At 34.1% G+C, this 21,055-nt stretch overlaps 1 protein-coding gene across 7 annotated transcripts in view; it reads left to right on the plus strand.

Annotated features, from left to right (window-relative positions):
- ATP8A1 (ATPase phospholipid transporting 8A1) overlaps positions 1-21,055 on the plus strand; it is a 102,411-nt gene that overhangs the window by 41,011 nt on the left and 40,345 nt on the right. For all 7 annotated transcript variants that reach the window (XM_080589350.1, XM_080589348.1, XM_080589347.1 and 4 more), the window contains 9 exons: positions 1,942-2,047; positions 3,391-3,473; positions 3,643-3,692; positions 8,239-8,308; positions 9,389-9,473; positions 13,132-13,271; positions 14,246-14,384; positions 15,670-15,734; positions 20,586-20,758. In XM_080589350.1, the coding sequence (XP_080445476.1) occupies positions 1,942-2,047; positions 3,391-3,473; positions 3,643-3,692; positions 8,239-8,308; positions 9,389-9,473; positions 13,132-13,271; positions 14,246-14,384; positions 15,670-15,734; positions 20,586-20,758 (911 nt within the window). The remainder of the gene's footprint in view (positions 1-1,941; positions 2,048-3,390; positions 3,474-3,642; positions 3,693-8,238; positions 8,309-9,388; positions 9,474-13,131; positions 13,272-14,245; positions 14,385-15,669; positions 15,735-20,585; positions 20,759-21,055) is intronic.

The following is a 21,055-nucleotide window of genomic DNA, read 5'->3' on the forward strand; positions in this document are numbered from 1 at the left end:
TTTTTGTGTACACGCTTACATAAGTTTAGATCATCAGCTCAGATGATGAGATGAAACAGATGGCTGAATATGAGAGAGCACTTCTTTAGTGTGAGGATGACAGAGCACTGCAACAGGTTGCCCCAAAAGGTTGTGGAGTCGCCTTCTCTGAAGATATTCAAAACCTGCCTGGGATGCCATCCTGCGCAATGTGCCCTAGGTGATCCTGCTTGGCAGGGGCGTTGGACTAGAGGATCTTCAGAGGTTCCTTCCAACCTTGGCCATTCTGTCGCTGTCACACATTTCTAGAGACTAATCTTTGCCCCAAAGAGAAAATACGTTTAACAGAAAGTTAGTAGGTTTATGATATAAGGTTTATGATATAAGAAGCAGTACCACCATTACTATTTATTTTTTCATTTGTACAAGAGACTTTTTTTTACACTTTACATTTACACTATTAATGCAGGTGTTCTTGTTCTATATTTGGAGTGTAAATAAATTACTCCTATTTCCTTAAATTTTATCTTTCTCTGAGGGTAATTTCAGGGTAACTGGCAGGCAATGAAGCATTTTGTTCCTACAAATGGGGCAGCCTTAAATGCCTGGTACGCTAGTGCGAATCTCAAGCATATCTAAAGCAGCGGGGGCTCTTGTATTTACCTGCACAGGCCAGTTTCAGTGCTAGTTATGTGGACTGCTTTGAAGAAGCATCATCCTGTTGCTGCTGTTGTCTAGAGAATCCTTGGTGCACAGGTGATTGAATCTTTAGAGTTTTCTGGTAGATACACACTATTAGGTCTATGTAATATGAGCAAGATCTAATGAGCTATTTACCTTTTTCTAAAAAAGAGAAAAAAAGCATTTGTATACATCTTTAAAATTCAGGCACAAATTAAAAGAATTCAAAGAGGTTTCACCAATACACGTTGAATGTGTTTATAAGTGATTTGGAAAAGAATCTGTAGTTCAGCCTTTTGAATACATCTTTAGAGCATCTTGGGGCCATCAGTGGAAGAGGACAGGAATCTACTCCCATGTTTGATTTTGAAAAGCTTTGAATTCATCTGAGCTTTACAAGTCACCCATCAGTGTTTTTGTACTGTGGAATTAGGTTAGGTTTTCAGAGATTATTATATTTTATAAAGTAACATAAAGAAATACTACAAATATGCTATGAGAAATCTTGGTTGAGGTGGCAACTGATCTTATTTAGAAGGGAATGGTGTGGTTTCATTTCAGCAATCATTCAGGAGTCAGTTCATTCATTTGCAAACTTCAGCTGTACTAATAAGGGGTGTTAGTTCTTTTTAGTCAAAAACAGTCAACTATTTCTGCTTAGATACATTCTTTTCCCCTTTCTTGGTTAAAGCATGTGAAATTCTTTCAGCTTTGTAGATTTTGAAGTGCCTGGGATACTCATCTTAGTATCTTCCTTTAAAAACTGGCTGCCTGACCTTGCATTATTTTCCAAATTGCTTTCAGATTTGGTTGCTACATCTTTCCAAAGGCTCTTAAAAAGTATGCTAAGAAATAAGGTGTTAGGCAAAAGTAATGTTAGAAGGAATATTTTTTAATAAAAACAACAACATCCAAAGAGACTTCAGTAAATAATAAAAAAATCTGTGAAATCATTTTACATTTTCAATACAGCATTCAGATTTACCTTCCCTATAAAATGCTTTTTTAAATTGTTCTGTGTTTCTGATTATTTGTTTTTGATTGTATGATAGTGAATACCACTAAACTCTACATTGCTTATATTGAAGTACAGAAGCAAGAAATTATTTTGCATTTTGAAATTGGTGTACAGATAGATAATGTCTGCTTTATTTAATTGTTGATAGTTTAAAGATAGAAAAATCTTTCATTATCATTTTCTTGGTTACTGTCTGTTCATATTATTAAAATTGAATTACTTATGGATTAAATTATTAATCATTTCCTGACTTTTTTTTTTAGCCAACTGCACCTATAATATGTGAGTTTTTGACGATGATGGCAGTGTGTCATACAGCAGTTCCAGAAAGAGAAGGTGATAAGATTGTATATCAAGCAGCATCTCCAGGTGAGAGTCAAATAACTGAGTGAACTTACAGTACAATTTTAAAAATAGTAAAAACTATTTACTCAACAAGCAAATTTTATTTAAAATGTACTGTTTATTTTGAAGTATCTTCTGAAATTAAAAAAGAAAACATATCAAAAAAAAGTGTCAGCTAGAATCAGTTTTGTCTAAAAATATGAATGTAGACTTTTCTGATTTGCCTTAGAATATTTATACGGATGTCGTCTGGATTATATGAGGACAAAGGGTAATTAACCATATAGCATTCATAAGCTGTCATCAGATTGGTGAGGAAGTCCAAAGGAAGCGCTCAAATGCAAATAGAAATCAAACCAGGAGATAAACTGTCCTTGCTTGTGAACCTATTCTGTAACCATGGTAATTAGCACAGACTGTTTGTAATCAAAAATGAACAAGAAATTGTTTTAATAGGATAAAAGTAGAGATCAAGTCTACTAGAGACTGAGAAAAGATTATAGCACAAAAGGTCTAGTTGAAGCCTACCTTGGTTCATAGACAACTTTTGAATTTGGGACACAACGCAGCAAGGCAAAATCTTTGAAATATGTGACGTGAAGCAGATATTCTTCAGTCTTCGTCATCCCTGTCTGCCCCAACTCCTACGTGGCTATCTATCTGGAAATTCTATCCTTCAAAAATTGAAAGACACAGATGGTGGTAGGGCCATAAATAAAGCTAACTGGGCCATGCAGCATTTTTTTTTTTTTTTTTAGCAACGGTGAGCTAATTCTGTTCTGATAGCTTAAACCATTTGGAGAGAACCAATGCCCATTGGAGACTGGGTTCCCAAATGTAGCTACTGAAGTTATCTATTATTTACTGGAATGATTTATCACTCTTTACTTCTAAATCACAACTTAAATAAAAGGGAAAGTACGTTGTGCAGCTCCCTAGTGAATAAGGCACTTAGGAATTGTGAGATTTGTTCTCTAAACAATGTTTAGTCAGCATCCAAACATCTGAGTCCCTGAAGGTATGCTTAGGGGTAGAAAGAAGGCAGTATGTCTCGTTTTTCAGTGAAGCAGTGTCATTGCATCTACCGGAATGCATAATTTATTAGTTTGCAAGTTAAAACTGTGGAGAGTGGGTTCTCATCACTGTACTGAGAGATGTGCTCTTTTGGGGGCTTATTTTCTGTGAACTGTAAATTAATTTCATCACAGTTTTAACAGGAGAAACAAAGAGTACTTACCAGCATCGAGTCTGGTCTTAGAAATCTTTAAAGGAAAAAAGAAATTGAAAGCATCTATTAAATCATGGGGTAAGCTAACAGTTTTCTTGTACATCTTGTAAAATAAGTACTACTGATTGACTTGTTGCAGATGAAGGAGCATTGGTCAGAGCAGCCAGGCATCTTCATTTTGTATTCACTGGAAGGACACCTGACTCAGTAATCATAGAGTCTGTAAGTATTTTGGGGTACCATTATAATTTGCTGTATTTACTATTGCCATATTAAATAATTTCTGAATAACTGCATCATAGTACATATCTATTGAGATGTTGTTTGTTTATTTTTGATTGTTCTGCTGTAGTTTCTTTTGCATTAATTTCCAACTTTTTTTATTTTTCAGCTGGGACAAGAAGAGAGATATGAACTGCTAAACGTGCTGGAATTTACAAGGTAAGCAGCTTGTTGAGCACTTAATGTCTTTTTGTGAGAATACTTTATGAATTTACCTTATGGGTAAACATTTGCATTTTTGATACTTGTACAGGCAAAGTGTGCAGGCTTGGCTTTTATTTCTATAATGAAATATATAGTATGTGATCATACCATAGGTAAAATAGCGCACTTGATTAAGATCACGCTTCTGGTTTTCTTCCAAAATATTTCCAGAGGCATATATTTTTTGTCATCTCCTTTCTGTCTAATATTTTCCACTTTTGCTTTTGCTCAGTTTCAAAAACATGCTTGCGGAAAGTGATCATTGTTTGCCTTTCCTTGTCCTCTTACGTTTCCCTTGAGTTCATCTTGAGGATTCTAAAAGATCAAAAAATAAATAAAAATCCAAAGCAATAGAAAAGGGGCTGTAGATGGATAGGTTGTGTGAAATGAGAGAATTAGTTGCCTGTAGTTCTAATAATAGTAATAATACTGTAATAATAATAATAATAGTAATAATAATGCAAAGTATAACAGAAGAATCAGCAAAGTGAAAAAAAAAAAGCAACAGACTTGTTTATAGTTCTGAATGTAATTTAATGACTTCTTGCAATTAACATTAATGTTTTCTATATTGTAGAGGACATACTTGACATTTTTCAGACTTCCGCCATTGTTTCATTTTCCTGTAGGCACTTTTTTCACTTTTTGTTCTGGAAATTTAGCAAGCATGTTGCACATCTGCTTGTATATTGTTATTCTGACATTTGTGTAAGTTCATACTTTATTCATGGGGTAGCAGTAAAAGATTCCTATTTTGTTCCTATTTTTGCTCTTTATCTTGATTTCATCGATCTTAAAATTCTGTGTCAGTCTAAAACCATATTTTAAACAGTGATACTTCATGGAGAATGGAGAATTCCTTTTGAATCTTAGCCGTTGGAGGACTGAGTTTTTCAGTGGATACCAATCACCAAAACTTTACCATGCATTCTGTTTTTATAGCTGTTTTTGTTTATTCTAGGTTTAGCTTTGCTTGGAACTGACTTGTTGGAAGCACTAGAGGTCACCCTTGCTCCATAGCAGGAGAAATTCTGACTCAAAAACCTAACACCATATGTATGGGTAGCAGCATGTACCTTCAGAGTAGTAATCTGTAACAATTAAGACTCCTCCTGAGTTAAGAGTTTCCAGGTGTTCTAGGGTGTTTTTTTTTCCCCAGAAGAAATGCAAACTAATTTCTTACTGCCTTCCAGTACAAACCAGATCAGACTCTTCAGCAAGAGCGCAACAGTGTCAATATTTGATAGAGTAGTCCTTCAGAGAAGTAAGTTACATAAGTAAAACTTGTAGGAATGCTTGGCAGAGTTGTATTTTATGGTACTCCGTTTTTGCAGTGATCAGAGGTGTGCCTGTGAAAACAGAAATATACAATATGCTAATTATCCTTTGTAAGGCAGTAGCTTTCAGTCCAACTGGCTTGTGAGCATACTGAAAACGACTGATAATCCTAAAGCAGCAGGGAGTTATTCCTGAAATGTAGTGCTAATGTCTGTGGAGTAACTAGTGTCCTTATGAGTAGTACTCAGTTTCATTTGTCTCCAACAGATACCTTGCTCAGGTGCCACAACTGCTGTGGTACCCTAAGTTTAAGGAACTAAAGAGTTTTTTTAGACCCTGTTGTGACTCTGTGCTGTTCAGGGCTCCCCATGATGTCAGGAGAAGGAGTTGTGGAAGGAAATGCTGTGTGCATTCTCATATTCTGTCATCTGAAATTATAACAAATAGAAAAACTGCAGCTATCTCCTGGGAGCCAAAACCAAGTCAAAATCAAGTCCGTTGTGTCAGTTAAGGATCCAAAAGCAGAGAAAATCTTATGCTTACTGTTACCCCTGTGCTGAGTATATGCACTGTCTTTTCACCTGGGCTAGGTAGCATGAATTTCAGTATGTGATTCCTTGTTTCAGTAAGCATAAGCTATGGCCGTTATCAGTGTAGAAATTGCACATCAGTGCAAGAATGTGTCATTACGCACACAGTTCTACTGATGGAGGTTTTGATTGTATCTGTTTGGTTAGAGGAATGAATTGAATTTTAGCACCAGAATTAATTTCAGTGATGACTATAGACCTAGTAATTGTATTTCAATATCTGGAGTATGCATCATCTATTGATTTAATGACTGATCTTCCTCTGCATCCCAGGAGCACATCTCCATATTCTAGCATAAGTCTTCTGTGGTAGTTATAGGGTAAAGCTCCTTGTCTAGAGAAAAACATTTTTGATGTAGAATACCACTGTAATTTGTCTGAAATGCATCAATAGCTTGACAAGTCTCAGACCCGATCAGTTTTATGAATAATGCACATTGCCTTGGCTGTTGTACTGTGCAGACAGAAGGCTGCCTTCTAGAGCATTTCAGATCTTATCTCCTCTCCATCACTGAAAGAGGGACAAAGTGTACTGGTCCTGTTCTGACTGAAGACTGATACTTGTAAATGTAGGGGGGGGAAAAAAAAAGTGGCTGACAGAAGAGGTACAAAAACCTTGGTAGCAATATTTGTTTTTTGTGTTTGTGTGGATAAACTCTGATGAAAATTTCATCTTAAACCGTAGATAGGCCTTGCAAAGTAGCAGAGGGCCCATCAAGACTGTTTCTGTCCCCTCACAATGATTCAGCTGAGCTGTAATCCCATGACAATTCCATAGGAATTACCAGCTATTGTCTCTCCTATGTGAAGAAAGTAAAACAAAAAAAATGGTATCGCATTGAGTTTCATTTAATAGCGCAATTTTATGGTTACTTATTTTACCACAAAACAGACATAAGACTATCACTGCAGTGAAAAGGCTCATAAAAAGTTAAAAGTTAGAAGTCCTTGACAGAAAGTCCTCTGATAAGCTTTATTGCAGTTTTGCTAAGAAGAATATATGTCAGTCAAGATTCAATGTCTGTCTTCACAGATCAAGTTTCAGAAAGTTACAGGAAAACATTGCTTATTCTCTGGTGCATCTTCAGTAGATTGATACGCATGCAGCTGTATACAGAACTTCAGGATTGCAATTTTCTTGTATTACAAGACAAGTAAAAAACTGCTTAGTTTTTAGCTATGAAGTGTGTGTGTGTATCTGTATAAACAGTAAATATATATACATACACATATATATACATATGTTTGAAAATAAATAAATAGATGGATAGATAGATAGATAACAAGTTCCTCCTCTTTTCCTTAGCTGAACATTCAGGCTGATGTAATGAATTAAGGCAGCTATAAGCTAAACAATTATACCAGTAATCAATTGAATCTCAGGATTTTAAAGAAAGCTTAAGCAACATAATTGCAATTTAGATTATCTGAATTTCTCAATGGTTATCTTAGTGAATCCCTGACTGGACACTGTCTAAGGGTTTTATCTGAGATTTTTTAGATTAGAGATGAAATAGAGAAAGAGTTGCAGCAGTTAATGTCTTTTTATGCTGTCTTATGCAATAGTCACAGTAGAAATGTAATTAAATATTGCTGCTTAGATCTCTGCTTGAAGCAAAGTGCACACATAGGTGGAATAGGAAAATATTTTCTTGAAGATAATATTCAGGCAGTTACTTCACGAGTAATTTTAAAATTCTTTCCTTAACCTATCTCCATATATTCCACTTATGGGATGTTTTCCTTGGCAATCTGAACTTCAGAAACCATTCATACAATGCTATTTGATGATCTATAAATGGGATCCAGTTCCCAACAGGAACTGAACTTATAAAAGGACCATTTACTTCAATCTCTTTTGTGTATTTTACTGTGAGCTGGATGCATGACAAATTATTTTTGTTCCCTAAATAATTCCTGTGGAGATGTTAAAAAAAAAAAAAAAAAAAAAGGTTTGAAAGAATTATGGTATAAATACACATTTTGACTGGGTATGATATTGAATCTAAAGTAGGTTTGTTGGAGGCCTTCAAAGGGAAGACAGAAAGCAAAGATGACCATCTTGTCCATCCTTTCTTCCCATTCCTACCTTGACTTCAGTCATTAGGACTGACAGAAAAAAAACATAGATCTCATTAACAACTGACAGTCAGAGAGTAGTTAACATGAGGCAAGGCACCTTCTAAATCTCAGCATGCTTAAAATAATGTGTGATGAATAGAACTCTGAAGCATTTGATGACAGTAACGCAGCACAGTATACTAGGGACTCTTCCTGTTTGGCTGGGAAGGAAGAAAATGCTGAAGTGGTCTTTATGATCTTGGTCACATATGCTTTATGCCATAAGATGCTTTTCTGCGATCAGTAGACAATATTAAGGTGACAGTAAAGGTTCTTAAATTCCTTTTTGCAGGAAAAAGACCTACAGAGAAGTGCACAGAAAGACTGCATTCATTCTAGTTATTAGACAGCGAAACCTTTTCCATCCCAGTCACCTGAAAACATCATTCAGAATAGCTTTGTTCCTTTTCTTTTGAATTATGTAACTTACATACCAATATTCGTAGATAAAATGTTGTTAAATATAAATATTTATGAACTACCCACTTACTGGGCATTTATTTCTGTTTCAGCTCTAGGAAGAGAATGTCAGTGATAGTTCGCACCCCAACAGGAAAGTTAAGACTCTACTGCAAAGGAGCTGTGAGTTTTACTATATTTTCACTTTATCAAAGAACATGCACTTACACGTACAAAAGCAAAAAGTTGTTAGAATGGTAGAATTTCTAAACATTGAAAATGGTGAGGGATGGGAGAGGATGATGCCTTTTTCAGTTTACATGATTTTATTATGTAGTTGTTTAATGTGATGAACTAGTTTATTTTTTTCCTTACTAACTGTGTAAGAAGGTAAGAGAGACCTGTTCATTGTGTACTTCTGTTCTTTGTACTTTGACTAATACCTTTATACTTCCTATTAATTGTTTCTTTCTGTACTCCACGAAAATAGATGAAGGTATGGTTTCATATCATTTACTTGCTGGGGTTGTTGAGCGTGAATCAGTAGGTGGGAATAATAATCTAGTATAAACAACTAGATTACTAGAACTGGGAATTTTAGCCTATCATCAGTGTTATGCCAGAAGTAAATCTTCCTGAAGATTAAGATCAGAAGATAGCCTAATCACACTTGCATATAGGAATGGCAGGGTTTCTCATTAGTTCTTGGTCCATATCTAAATTCATGTTTGATCGGGGGAGGAGGGATGGTGATGCACATCTAGTTCCTGAATGGTTTAAAAAGCTAAAGTTGATGGAATATAAATGTCCATCCTGCATCTTCTCAAGAGAAGACAAGAAGCTTTCGTTAGCATTCTGTGTATCAAGCTGGTTACAAAAGCCTACGAATGACAGTTATGCAAAACTAATTTTACATTTTGAGCTTAATATTAAAACAAAGACAGCATTTTAAAAGATCAAAATAATCCGCATGGCAAGACAAAAGAAGATACTGTACCTTTCAAAATGAAGGGAAATAACAGCAAAACATGTAGGAGAGAGAAATTCTGCTGTGATGTAGTTTTTAATTTTAGAGATTCAGAGGGTTTAGAGCGTCCTTTTTTCCTTCCACTGAAATAAATTTACTTCTATTCATTTATATATTTGTACTGAAGTAAACTAATACAGTACTGCATATTTTTCTGCCACTTTTTCCTGTTTTTATTGTCTACAAAACACATTTTTCTATTAAATTGTTTTGTGTTCATTTTATTTATGTTGTAGGATACTGTAATTTATGACCGCCTTGCTGAGAGTTCAAAATACAAAGAAATCACCTTAAAACATCTAGAGCAGTTTGCTACAGAAGGTGGGTGATACTATTCAATTTAAAACTAAATGCAAATGTGGTTACTGTTCAACTATTCAGTTTTGCAATTTTATGTTGCTGTAATGTTTTCTTCACATGAAGTTAGAAAATTACATTTTAGTAATGCCTCCCTTAAAAGATAATCTTCTGAAAAAGCTTCAGTAGTAAGTTTAAAAGAAAGAAAACAACACTTCAGACGCTTTTAAACAAAATATATTTTTCCGAAGAGCAGAAAACATATCGTACAATTTTTTGTCTTAGTGAATGGTTCATCTTTCGTGATCACTTTAATCTCCCTCACACAATGAATGCTGTAGCATAAGAAACAGCAGCCAAAGTGAATATACTTGCATATGACTAGCATAGTGTTTTTAAGGCAGCTTTACAATATATTTTTTCTGTCACCACTCACAATAAGAGGAATTGTAATCACTAGTTTTCCATATGCTACTTTTTAACAACCACTCTTTCAAAGCAGTTGCTCCATTAGGGCTCATGAAGTAGGAGTAGTAAGTAAAATATAAGAGACTATGAAATTAAGACTATTGATACAAACAGCCAATTATTAAGTTCCACAGCATAGACAAGCAGGAAAGCAAACTGTAGAAAGTTTTCTGTTTTGGTATTAGTTTTTCCATCAGTGCTCCTAGTTCTTTCTTTCACTAAGATATCAGAAGGAGGAGGAGAAGAGGGAGGGCATGAATTGTAGAGTTGTGCTGTGAAGTGTCATAGTGTTTTCATTTATTTATGAGCTGGTAGAGAGTTATGGTAATCTGAAATTTGAAATTCTTTTTTTTTTTTACCTCATCAGTTTTTTTAATACATTGTTAATGGAGCATTAAAAGTATCTTCAATGTGTTTTAAGAAATAAGCTTATAGTTGAAAGCAAACTTTAAAATATTTTCTTTACCTAAAATGCTTTCCTTAACTTTTCATAACTGATGTCTGATCAAATGTAGTTACATCAGGAAAGATCCTTTTTCTGTTTGTTATGCTTATGACTTCTCTAATTGTTTCTCTTGTGGTTCGTGTAATTAAGCATTTTGATTAGTGTTGTAGTCACCATCTCTTGAGTTTGTTGGTGACAGCAGAAGCAAGCCAGAGATCTTTCTTTTGCTTGTTTTCCATATCAAGATCTCTACAGGAAACACTTGGTTAGCCTTAAACAATCTTAGAGAGTTTCAAACTTACAAAAAATTTCTTTCTTTAGAAGAATAAATTTCCTTCTTTGCAAGAAAGCTGAAAGCACAGCTAAAACCGAAGACATTTGACTGATAATACAACACGAAGCCTCAGATGCATACTTTGACCTTACAAATCTAGTTATGCGAGCTAAGTGTCAAGTTTGGGACAGTTTTTTAACAGTCAAACCATGACCCTTATTGGGTCATAAGGGTGTATATATATCTGGTTACAGAAAAGGTAAAAATATATCAATAACTGTTATCATGTGTGAACTAATATGAGAATTTAAATCCAATTCTTAACTACTGTTTTCATTAAATCAGTGATACAAATGATACCATTTTTCTTTGGCAGTCAGATTGGACTGAATGAAATAAAAATAAAAAGTGAAAAATCCTGCCCTTCTTTAAAACCAGTGCTCATATATATTAGTGTTAAGAAATTTGTTCAAATGTTTTTTTACACTTCTTTTAAAGAGGTGAAAAGATTTACTGTTCAGAAGTGAATTGCTAACCTTTCAAAAACACTAAATTTAATCTTAAAAACAAAAAAAAAGTACACCTCTCTCTGGAATCGATTAATGAAATTGGTATTTATTTTTGCATCAGATTTAAATTACAGCCAATGACGTTGCAAAGTTTCTCATGTGTATCCTTTCATGTAGCAGTACAGTATGTCCTTGGCATTTGCTGCATGCTCTTGGTGTGTTGTTCAAAAATGAAGTGGTTAGCATGGCTGGCATTTATATTTAAGCATTTATTAAGCTTGAGTGTTAATGCCTGCTTGGATAAATAGAGAAAGTGTATAATTTTCCTGTGTTGTTGTTCCAGTCTGTTAAGAAGCAGACTTAATGATATTCTGTTTTCCACTTTTTATTTGAAAGATTCCTTTAAATTAAAATGAAAAGAAACTTTTTTTTTAATTAAAATAGAAAAAAAAATGAAGCTCTGATTTAAAAGGAAAAATGTGTCAAGTGACATGTTTGCTGATATTTTATACATGCTGATTTCTTCTCTTTGTTTTATCATCTGCCTAAAATATTTTGAAAGAATCGTGGAAACTGTATTCCTATTAGTCATAATCCCCCCTCATGTCATTTCTCACTTCATTTTAATTTCTTTGAATCTTGCTAACATATTCTTATCAAACAAAGAACTAAAAAATCAACTGAATTTTTTGTTCTTTAGGTCTAGACGGTAAAAAGCTTTGTTCCTAATACTGCTCAATTATTAACATATTAGAATTACAAATGATTTATGTCCTGACGATATTATATTATTATGTTATGCCCAGCCTCTTGGATTATTTCAGAATTGCTGTTGGTGCCGATCTGTGCACAGCAGAAGCCTGTGAAAAAATAAATATTGTGTTTAGCCACCCCTAGTTAAGATGCTCTTCATCTCCTAGAGAATAGTGGGTAAATAACCAAGGACGCTCCAATAGTCCTGCCTATCCCCCTCCTCAATCTCTCTGCCTGCAAATTGTGGCTTCAAGAGATTTCATTTGGCTAGAGCAATGCTCTTCTCCATATATAAAGAATTAATCCAACTTCATGTGCTAGAAACATAAGAATCTCACGATATGTGAAAACAAACTGTTAGGACTTTGGCAACTGTCTCTCTAAATTGAATTTAAGTCTGTATTGTCAGAAAAGAGATTTATTTATTTTTATTTTAGAGTCTTAGATTCTCACTGTAGTGTTCAATCTAGGTTTATGGTGAAGGAAAAATTCTGTTATGAAGTATAACTAGTACATATATGTGTCTGTGTATATATATGTGTATATATTTATATAGTATTTACTAGATTAAGTTAAATCTCCAAACATTGCCTGTATACAAAGATTTTGTTTTAAGAATTTGGAAAGCTGGAATAATCTGAGATATGGGAAAATAAATCTGATGGGATTCGCAATTGGTTTCTAGATGGTAAATTTCTAACTTCAACTGATAACTTCATAAGGACATTTGGGAAGGGGTGAAGAAGTGGGAATTTGTAACATTGTGGTGATATATTTTAGCTTTCATTATAGAGTTACTGCTTCCCATCATAACAAAATTAAAGTTTATAATATTTTTGCTCAGAAGTATAATTCAATCTTACAGTTGTGATGTTCCTAAACATCTAATGTATATTATCTGTTCAGCAAGTGTAATTGGCTTCCTGTTTCTTCTACAGTTTAAGATAAGTTGAACGTTTTGCAAAATTTTCATTTTTTCCTCAAGTGTGACACCTGTATTAAATTCAGCTACCTTGGAAGAGTTACTCTCTTGCATAAATTTCTCTTTCTATCACATTTTATATTTTAGATACATGAAATAAACTTCTTCAAGACGTGCAGCAATACGTTGAAAATCAGACACAAGCAAACATAAAATACAGGAGAAAAAAGCTTTTAATAGTTACTCATTGTAGGCATATCAAGGAAGAAACTAAAAAAAATATTGAATCATACTATCTGCTTTCTCTTTAGGCTTAAGAACCCTGTGTTTTGCTGTAGCTGAGATTTCAGAAAGTGATTATCAAGAATGGTTAGATGTCTATCACCGGGCTTCTACAGCTATACAGAACAGAGCGCTCAAACTTGAGGAGAGCTATGAACTAATTGAAAAAGTATGTGCATTTCTCTAGGTTTTTGTTTTGGGGGGAAGTAGTTTGTTATGGTTTTTGTTTTTGATTTTTTTTCTAAATTTACATGTACCATGAAATCTGAGTCACTGAGATATAATGCTTTGACAGAAAAAGCTTTAGGAGTATACTGACAGATATATCACGTAGTCCTAGCAGTTGAGATGATTGAAATGAAGGAAAGATTAATTTGACAAAGTTTTTGCAGCAAGTAACTTGCTTCACAGAAAGTACTGATTTTGCATTGAGCTACTGTTAATTTTTTTTTCAGGGTTGCTGTTTTGTGGAATAAAGTGGTTAACAGAGAAATAACATCTGCTTTGTTATATAATGATCATACAGAAAAGTTAAGATTAGAAGATCATCTAATCATAACCCACTGTTTAAAACAGGGCTAATTCTAAAGCTAGACCAGGTTATCTAGCACTTTAATGAAATTCTGAGTGTCTCCAAGGAGGGAGTCTTCCCAGCTACAGTAGGCAATTTTTTTTTTTTAGTGCTGAACTGTTTTTCTTCTCCTTTTCATGAATTTATATTTCTTTTGTTGCAGAAAGTGACTATTGACACTTGTTCTTTCACTGTTTACATCACAGAGGAAGATGGCTTCTCTGTAAGCCCTCTTCAGTTAGCAGAAGACAGAATTGGAATCACCCTGTTAGCTTTACTTTTGTGTCCCTGCACTGGGACAGCTTTTGCTGAACAAAGTATTCACCTATAATTGGGTGAAGTTGTAGTGTTCGTGCTATACAGTTGGCAGTTTATCACAACACATAGATATTTAACTTAAAGTTCATAAGAATATACTTGAAGAACGTTATTAGTGATTACCTAATCTGATTCATGAATTTTAAGAACATTAATCTTTTCATAAACATGAAAAGTTAAACAAAAGACACTAAAAGATTAAAACTGAATTTAAACTGGAAAAACTTTGTGTACCAAATATTTTATATCCACAGAATCTTCAGCTACTTGGAGCAACAGCAATTGAAGATAAACTACAAGACAAAGTGCCTGAGACCATAGAGACGCTCATGAAAGCTGACATAAAAATTTGGATACTTACTGGGGACAAACAAGAGACTGCCATTAACATCGGTATTATATATGCTTTTACTTGATGACTTTGTTGATAGATTTAGAAATTTTAGAAGTTGCTGGAGTAAAACTGCTTTCAGAATAGAAAGGTATCTTGTAAAAATAATGCTATTATATGGGTTTCCAGAATTTAAATACTATTTTATTTTTTGGTCTCTGGTAGGGAGAGAGTGGGGAATGGTAGATTCTTCCACCGTTACAACAGTAGCAGCAAGAAAAACTCATATTATCCTAGAGAGGAGTTAAAAATGGGCATTTGTGCTTTTTGTAGCATCTAAAATAATGAAGAATAAATGGTTTGGGTTTTTTGGACAATGAGAGGGGAATAATATTAAGAAAATGTATTTTTAGTTTCCTTCCTATGTTTCTTCTTCTTTCAAGGAAAGCTGGTAGTGACCATGATCTTAACTAAAGTAAAGCATATAGTTAGTTCATTAAAGAACTATAACCTTTACCACCAATCAGAAGTTTCCTTTTGTAGTTTCCTTTTATTTTAAATGGGGGTAAAAGGAAATCATGAATTAACTAAGTTAAACAGGGATAAATCTGTATTTTTAAATATTAGTACAGGAAAGCTGCATTTAAGACCTAATACTCTTTGCAGGTGAGCATATCAGCATTTCAGTAATAAGCAGCCTAAGTGTGCCCTAAAATGTAATTTTGATTATATGGTTTCTTTTTAGTATTATTATCTTTAATCTTAAATAACTTTATATGTGCCCGTGATACAGTCAGTTTGTGGTTATTTTCATTTGTTTTTCAAACAAATTTTTCAATGTTTTCAAACAAACCTTTCAGGTTTTAGGAAATCCATTTTGTACCAATATTGTTATTTTTTTTATGAATAATAGCATATATTTATTTGTCTGGGCCTGCATCATTACTAGCTCATAGCACAAATTCTGCTTAAAGCATCAAAGATAACAGAAAAGAATGGGAATGCAGCTTGCATTCCAAAGATTTCCAAAGTTAAGGGAGATCTATTTGCTGTTTTCAACTACCTGAAAGGAATTTACAGAAAATGTGCTTTAGTCAGAGGTGCTCAGCACAAGGACAAGAAACAACAGTCACAAACTGCAACAAGGAAAGTTCTGACCATTCTGGTGTACTACCTGTATGTCTAATTCTTACAGAATGTAAAGTATTTTTTTTTTACCAGTCATTTCAGATGGGGCAGTCTTCTGTCCCCTACAGAAGAAAAATAAATAAATAAAGGAAAAAACGCTTTGTTACATTTTAATGGACTTAGTGAAACAAATTGTTGAAAACAAAATGTTTTTAACAGGTCACTCCTGTAAACTTTTGAGAAAGAACATGGGACTAATTGTTATAAATGAAGGCTCCCTTGACGTAAGTAAAACATGAAGTTTTCAGTTAATGAAACATTGTGGGTTTTTTTACTGCTTAAAATATCAAGATATCATGTTTGAAGTGGTTTGAAAAATAACTTGGAGCATTCATTTATCTGGACAAATACAGAAAATTCTGCTAAACCACTGGGGGGGAGGACTCCTTTTGTTTGTTTGTTCAGGGCAGGGAGGGGGTGTTTTGTTTTTTAGTCTTCTCAGTTTTGGATTGCTCAACTGGAAGACAGCACGGCCTCTGTTACAAAATGTTGATGAATAACTGCAAAACTTAGCTATGACTGCCAGAAACAAAGTGTATCTAATAAACAAATAGACTTCAGAATGATTACCAAGCTAATTCCATATAGTGTAATGACTCTATCCATCCAGGCACAAAGCTAGGTGCTTGTAGTAGTACCCAAACAAACTAATTCTGAGTTTATTTCTAATGCTGGTCTTTACATACCTAGTATCTGGCAAAAAGTACTTGTGTAGTTTAACAGCTGGAATTGTAATCAGATCTTGAAGTACAGGTAAGGGTTAAAACCACCAACAGTGCTTCACAGAGAAGAGATTCTTTCGATAAGGTAAGAATGCAAGATTAAGTGAAAAATCCCATGAGAAGAAGGGGGAAACATAATTCTTGTTATTACCTCTAAGGGAGCATTAAATGAGCTTAAAAGTGGAAGAATTCCCTCATCAGGAAAAATTACTGTCGAAAAGGCTTCAGGAGAAACCATTATACTAAGCTTACCTTACTCTATGTTATTTGGGTTGCTTAAGACTGGACTTAAGGAAAGAAAGGGAGAGAAAAGTGAAAGGGAATTATGGGAATCAGCAAGAGGGGAATGCCTTAACTGGAGCATTCAGTGCTGGCATGTAAAAGTAGGCTATAACATGAATTAAAAATACTTTCTCCTTTTTTTAATTAATAAGTATTTATTTAAATATTTTGAGCATCTTAAAATAACGTTTTCAACTTTGCAGTGTGAACTTAATCACAATAACTTTATTTTAAATATGACCTATTTTAAGCAATATATTTTTCCTGATAAAAATTGAAAATAAAACCCCAAACACAGAACAGGCAGCAGCTATTCATTAATGTTTGGAACCAGTGTGATACAGTAAGCAACTTTTGACACTAATAGCTTGTGAGAGAGGCGATTTTCTTCTTTTCTTAGTTTACTTATTTGAATAGCTTATGAAGGATTGTGATCACCGATTGTTGGTATGAAAAAAATAAAAACTTTTTGATTCAAATCCTTAATTTTTGAGTTTTTCAATCCTCAACCAATCTGTAAGAATTAATAATACATAGACTAATGGATTTCAGAACTACTGCAATACTTAATCAATGGATTTGAAATACAAAGAATTGACTATTTTGTATGTCTTCATATGTCATGAAATAAAGTGAGGTGGTTTTATTTAACTTCTAAAAGGAGTCCAATAAAAACTCAGAAACCAAGCATTGCACGTTAACTATTTCTAGTGTGATGACTAAAAAATGTGAATGAATATATTTTAAGCAATGTATTTTTAAAATGTATATTTTTTTTTATTCTTAAACTGTATTATCTAATATGATAATGGTACTCAAACTGAATTTGAATACTGAATAATGGTATTCAAACTGAAGTATCTAGATTGTGTAGAGATCAAGAGTTCCTTTCTCTACATGCATGAAGTTAGTTCCCATTACATGGGAATGGAGATGTCATGGCAACTGAAATTGCATTTGCAAACTGGTCACTTGCAAATCCATCTGTGCCAAAGATATACGTCATGTTTTTTCAGGAATAAGTAAATGTGGTAATCAGTTTCAGGGCAAGAGGTGAGGTTTATTTAAAATAATAATAATAATAATAAATTTGTGCCAATATTTTAACAAGTGACTGTGTTAAAAGCTTTCTTCCTTGTTTGATGGTGTATGTTTCACCGTTTAGTTAATATATACCTTGTCTCCTACCTGTGGGTTTTTCCTTGCTTGTATGGTTGCGATTGGATGTCAGTCTCTATTTTTAGTGTGACGGGTTGAGTCAAAATTTGCCTTGAAATCTCTGTGGGAGCAAAGTGGGCCTCCGAAGATAGTGAGAGAGGTGCTGTGATCACAGAGCCTTCAGTCAATGCAGCTGAAAGGGTGGATGCAATTTCTATTTCTTTTCTGCATGCCAAAACAGCTGGCAAGAGGCCATAATAATTAGTTGTAATATTATCTTTTAAGGGATATTGGCCAAAACTTTGGCTTTTTAGCAGCTTAGATCGTTCATACTGAGACTCTACCCTACCGTGCAGTGGAACTGTGCTTCCTTGAGGGCTGCTGGACAACCCAGTTCCCTCAGTACAGGAGGAACTAAGCAGCCATGAAACCTTAGAGAACAAATGGTATCATGTTGTAAGAATCTTGGACTGCCCAGAACTTCCCTGCCCCACAGTGTAGTGGGACCTGTGTGGTTACAACCTTAGAGAACTGTTTTATGGCATTGCAGTGATACTGGATTCTTCTTGCCTTTGCTGTTATAGTTATAGCACAATATCTCTTATATACCAGTGGTGTCTTCTAAAAAGGAGCTAGCTCAATGCTGATCCTTCAGGGACAGGCAGTGTCCCCTGTCCCTAAGACATGTAAAACAGTTAACAGAACAAATGTATCCTCAGTTTGGTCATTATTACAACCTTAGCATGCAAAACACAGGAAATCAGAGTTTAAAAAAAAGTTTGTTTAGTTTTGTCCCAGCTCCATGAACTGTCTCCAAAAAATATGCTGTAGAAAGAGATCTTTGTATGAAGAAATACCCTTATTTATGGAATTAAAAGAAAAATAAGTTCACCCACCCACCCATTTTAGCATCCCTTAGGTGAAGTAGAACTGGAATCACTTCCAGAAAACATTTAAATATTTCTATTTTTTTGCAACATTATTTGTATTGAGACTCCGCTCCCAGGAACATCATCTTAGCTTCACAAACAAAATGTGATTTTGGTAGTAAGTTCTTACATAAAAGAACACTGGAATTGATTTTTGCCTCCACATTGACATTTAGCAGCCCAAGAAGTTAGTATAGTACTGTTAGTCATGGACAGAAAACATAGTTTTATTCTTTCAGTTGTGAGCTTCAAACTGAAACTAGAAAATAGTTTGATTGCCATTCAGTTTCACTGAGAAACACTTCATAGGAATGGTGTAGAAGTAAATGAGGGATATTCTGGTAATGCTTTTAATTGAAGGCACTGGATTTCAGCATAGAGTTGACATAGAGCATAGAGCCCGCAAAGGAATTTTACAGCTGGGGTAAGTAACTTGTAGTGTCAGAAGTGGGGGGGGGGGGGGGGGGGGGTGTGTTTAACCTGTGGCATGCCTGGAGATACCTGACATCATGTCTGTTTGTGATTAAAAAATAAATTAAGGGCAATTTAAACAGGAGAGTTTATACTGAATGTATGATGGAGAAACAATAGATGAGAAGAATATTACAGGTACAGGCTATTGTGTTGTTTAAATGTTGTCAGAAGCTAAGTAATCCATGAAGATAAGGAAAAATTGATATTTTTTGTACATTGCAATATTTCTTAATAAAAGAAAGCACTCCGCAAAATAGTTACAGAAGTTGTCCATTTTTAAGATATTTTGAAGTGTTACTAAAAAAAAAAAAAGTGGCACAGTGGCACCTCCTTTACCTTGAAGTTTCTACAGAGGGGAAGACAGGAAACTTGAAGTGCAGAATTTCCCATCAGCCATATCTTCTTTTAGATAAACCTTTAGATAAATCTTTAGAAGGCCAGTAGAAGCTAATTAGGCCAAAACCATAGACAACAGCATGTCCAGATTATGGGAGTAAGTTGGGTGGGAAAACAGTATCATAAGTTTCATATCAGGGTGTTTGAGATTTGTAATTCTCCTTGATGTTTTCCTTTTAGATGGCTACACCAAATTCTATTTACATATGCCTGATATCACAGGAGTAGCACAATTTTTTGGTTGTTATATTGTTGTCATAGGATGTGACGGTTTGTTAGATTGAATTTTTTATAAGCACAAATTTTCATCTTTCTTGAAGAAAATCTTGTAGCTCTATGAAGGCCATTCATTGTAAAACATACGACAAACATTTTTTTTTCTTCAAGAAAACTCCATGTCACTCTGTGGTAGACCTGTATTGTAATTAACCAGACCTACCCAAAGCAGCCTAAATACAAAATACTGCTGCATAAATACAGATGAATACTGAATATAATCTGAAATTCTTAGTACTGCCTTACAGAACAGTGACATGAGCAAGTGTGAGTCACAATTCCTTTAGCAATTGAAAAAATGCAAAATATGATGTGTAGTTGATGCTGCCTTACCTTAAAATGTAAATTTAATCTGATAGCTAGAGCTTTTGGTTATAATGCATGTAATTGTATTGTGAACCATCTTTGAAATTTCCTTTACTTTTTTTCAAAATGTTTAGGACCATTTTTTTTATAATTGTGAACAAAATTTTTTTCTTACAGTATCTATATATGTGAGTTTTCCTTTCCATAGAAATAAAGAAGACGTATTTTAGTAATATCTTTTTGCAATCATTTATGCAACTATTATTGCCATTCAAAAGGCATTAAAAGTTCCACAGCAATTTAGATATTTTTGGCAGGGTGAGAGCAATCCTACATACCTTTTGTACTGTGGTTTCTAATGGCACAACTGCTGCAAATTTGCAAATTGTTTTTTAATGGATACCATCTATTTGATAGCATAATCAAAAGAAAATTTCCTCAAGTGTATGCCAGTGTTTCTGATTGCTGAAGGAATTATTAGACCTACAAATAGTAGGAATTAAAAATAATCAACACATTTTTTGTGCAATAGGGAACAAGAGAGACGCTTAGCCATCATTGCAGTACTCTTGGAGATGCTTTAAGGAAGGAAAATGATTTTGCTCTCATCATTGACGGTAAATCTCTGAAATATGCTTTGACATTTGGAGTGAGACAGTATTTCCTGGATTTGGCTTTGTCATGCAAAGCTGTTATTTGTTGCAGGTAAGGTTGACGTTATTCTTTCTCTACAATATTTTTATTGACAAATAATAATTAAAAAACTGTTTCTGTGTCAGAGCAAATATTTATATCCATGTCTTCTAACTATGGAATAAAAAAACATAGTTGCTAACATTCTCAAATACAATCATTCAAGCAAAACATTTCTGTAGTGAAGCCTGAAACAGGAGTATACCTGCCAAACCAAGTTACTGACGTTGCATATATGCAGGAAAATCATGTTATCCATAAAGAATAGTCTCAGCAAGATTAAGACACTGATCTTAACCTTAAATTGTT

This window comes from Anser brachyrhynchus (genome assembly GCF_964034855.1).
Source record: "Anser brachyrhynchus genome assembly, chromosome: 4".
Taxonomy (NCBI): Eukaryota; Metazoa; Chordata; class Aves; order Anseriformes; family Anatidae; genus Anser; species Anser brachyrhynchus.